The sequence below is a fragment of the Argentina anserina genome, chromosome 2 (assembly GCF_933775445.1).
Source record: "Argentina anserina chromosome 2, drPotAnse1.1, whole genome shotgun sequence".
Lineage (NCBI taxonomy): Eukaryota > Viridiplantae > Streptophyta > Magnoliopsida > Rosales > Rosaceae > Argentina > Argentina anserina.
In genome coordinates this window covers 13069835-13072812 of record NC_065873.1, presented here as the reverse complement: position 1 = coordinate 13072812, position 2978 = coordinate 13069835, and the positions used below count along the sequence as shown (strand labels likewise).

Genomic DNA, 2978 nt, shown 5'->3' with positions numbered 1-2978 from the left:
ACATTTTCATTTACTTTCATCCTCTGACAGGCTTTTGCATAAAATATACTCATACAGCTTGCCTATTTGAATGTGTGATTGTAAAGAAATTGGGCTGCAATTGAGGTTAGTTTATTTTGGTTAATTTAAATCATCTTGTTAAGCATGTGTATTTGCTTGTTATTATATTTTGTCTTAGTAGTGATATCTATATAATATTATAGGTAAGGTTAAATGACTGATCACCGGAAACCGAAGAGGTTCAAAAATCTGTTTTCATTTTTATCACCACTTGTAGTTTCATCAAGTGATAATGTTGATGAGGTAGAGGCTGAGATTGGAAGTGTGAGCGTGAGTAGACTAGTGACCGATAATTCTGTTAATGATATTGGTTTGAACTTTTCTCCATCCATTCCATTAGAAGAGAGGTCTGAAAGTTTTGATATGAATTCTCTTCAGCGTGATCTGGGATTACAGCAACCTATATCATCACATGCTATGGATATGTGTGACCGTATTCGAAAAGCTTATGTGGTATTAGGACCTTATCAACCTTGCTCAAGTTTTTACCCACTTTCATTTGATGGAGGTCAAGGTCGAAAGTTTAACCCCAAATGATTCAAGCAATGGCCTTGGCTTGAGTATTCTGAAGAGAAGGATAAAGCATTTTGTTTCCCATGTTTCTTATTTGATACTTATCCATCTCATCATCCAGCATTTACTGTCGATGGGTTTAATGGATGGAAGAATGTTAGTTCTAAGAAATCTGGCATGATCTTTCACATGGGAGGCATCAATTCCCCATATAGTATAGCCATGCATCAGTGGGAGTCATTGAGAAACCCATCTCATCACATTGAGCAATTGATTAGTGCACAATCATCGCAAGAAATAGCAGATAACCGACTCCGGCTTATTACTAGTATAGAAAGTGTAAGGCTATTGGTACACCAAGGATGTACTTTTAGAGGACATGATGAATCAGCTAATTCTTCTAATTGTGGAAATTTTGATGCTGTTGTGAATTCTTTTGGAAGAGTGAGTTTAGAAGTTTCTAGAGTTACAAAAAATGCTCATGGGAATGCCAAGTATACTGCTCCAAGTATCCAAAAAGAGATTGTAAACATACTTGGTAACAATGTTAGGAAAAATATTCGAGATGAAGTAGGAGTTGGCAAATTTTGTATCTTTGTTGATGAAGCGGTTGATGTGGCCAATAGGGAACAAATAGCTATAATTCTTTGATTTGTTGATTGTCATGGTTTTATTTGAGAGAGGTTTTTCAAAGTGCTAAGTGTGAATGACACTTGTTCGCAAACTCTCAAAGATGAGATAACCAAAGTTTTTATCTAAAATGAACTTCAAGTCGAAGATATGTGTGACCAAGGATATGATGATGCTAGCAATATGTGGGGTATATATAATGGGTTACAAGCTTTGTTTCTAAGAGAATGTCCATTTGCATATTATGTTCATTGATTTGCCCATCGCTTACAATTGACTTTGAATGCTTAAGCTAAAAGAGTGCATAGTATTAGTGGATTCTTTTCTACTCTAAATATGATTGTTAACTTTGTTGATTCTTCTGCAAAAAGACATTCAACTTTAAGAGTATTAGAAAAGAAGAAAGTGTTGAATTAGTGGCTGTTGGGACACTTAAGACAGGTTTAGGGCTTAATCAGTCTTCCACTTTGCAACGAGCAAGGGCTACTCGTTGGGGTTCACATCTTCGCTCTATTTCAAGTCTAATCAAGTTGTTTGGAGTTACCCGGACAACTTGTAGAAATTTGATTATAAGGGGACCAAATAAAGTACAAGATGAAGAATGTGGTATTTGTAAGGCATTGAAGCGCTTTGATTTTGTGATTTGCTTGCATTTGATGTATGATGTCATGATGATTACTGATTTTCTTTGTCAATCATTGCAAAAGAAATCTATAGACATCTTGAATACTCTCCGCTTTCTTTCACTCACAAAGTCAAAACTTCAAGATATGAGAGATAATGGTTGGGATGCTTTGATTATGAAGGTCACATCATTTTGTTGTGAGTATGATATTCTTATTCCATATATGTCTGCTTCTTACAAGAAAGACATGAGGGCTTGTAAACAAGATATCACAATTGAGCAATTTTATCGAGTCAATGTATTTTATGTTGTGATTGACTTTCAGTTGGCAGAGTTGAATAGTAGATTTCTTGATGAATCTGTGGAGCTTCTTGTTCTTAGTACTACATTTGATCCACATGATAACTTTCAATCATTTAGAAGTGAAGATGTTCACAATCTTGCTTTGAGATTTTATCCTGCTGATTTTACTTCATATGAGTTGTTTGCTTTAGATATGAAGTGCGGGTATTTTCTAGCAGATATTCAGATGGATTCAAGATTTGCCAACATAACATCTGTATCTGATTTGTGTCGGCGGTTAGTTGAGTCAAGAAAATCAGCATTATTTCCTATGATTTATAGATTGATTTGTCTTGTTTTGACTAAGCCAGTTTCTACAACAACAACGGAGAGAGCATTTTCATCTATGAACATCATAAAAAACAAACTTCGAAACAGAATGGAAGATGAATTTCTTGATGATTTAATGGTTTTCTACACTGAAAAAGAACTTACCAATAGCATTGATAATGATTCTGTGATTACAGAGTTTGAATTGAGCGGGTCTCATATGGTACGTTTTAGGTAGCTTATTGTTGTGTATAACGCTTTCATGCTTGTAATTTTCAATTCACGAGCTTTGATTTTATGTTTTCCTCGGTCTATATTTTGATTGAAAGTAATAAATGTGTGAGGATGAGTCTCACACTGGGTTCCAAACCTCAAAAAAAATTTGATGTCCTCATATAAATTAACCTAGACAACTTTGAATTCCTGGATCCGCAACTGTATATACACATGTGTATTAATGGAGGTTTTGACGTACATGCATGCACAGTATCATTGGTATGTATAATTTGAGGCGTGCTTCAAGAAGATCAAGATGATG

General features: G+C 34.9%; 1 protein-coding gene across 1 annotated transcript; it reads left to right on the top strand.

The window, feature by feature from the left end:
* Positions 1–213: 213 nt before the first annotated feature.
* Positions 214–2678, top strand: LOC126783978 (uncharacterized). Its single transcript, XM_050509497.1, has 3 exons — positions 214–574; positions 695–1182; positions 1575–2678. Exons 1-3 carry the CDS (start codon positions 214–216, stop codon positions 2676–2678), a joined length of 1953 nt encoding a protein of 650 aa, XP_050365454.1.
* Positions 2679–2978: the final 300 nt, after the last annotated feature.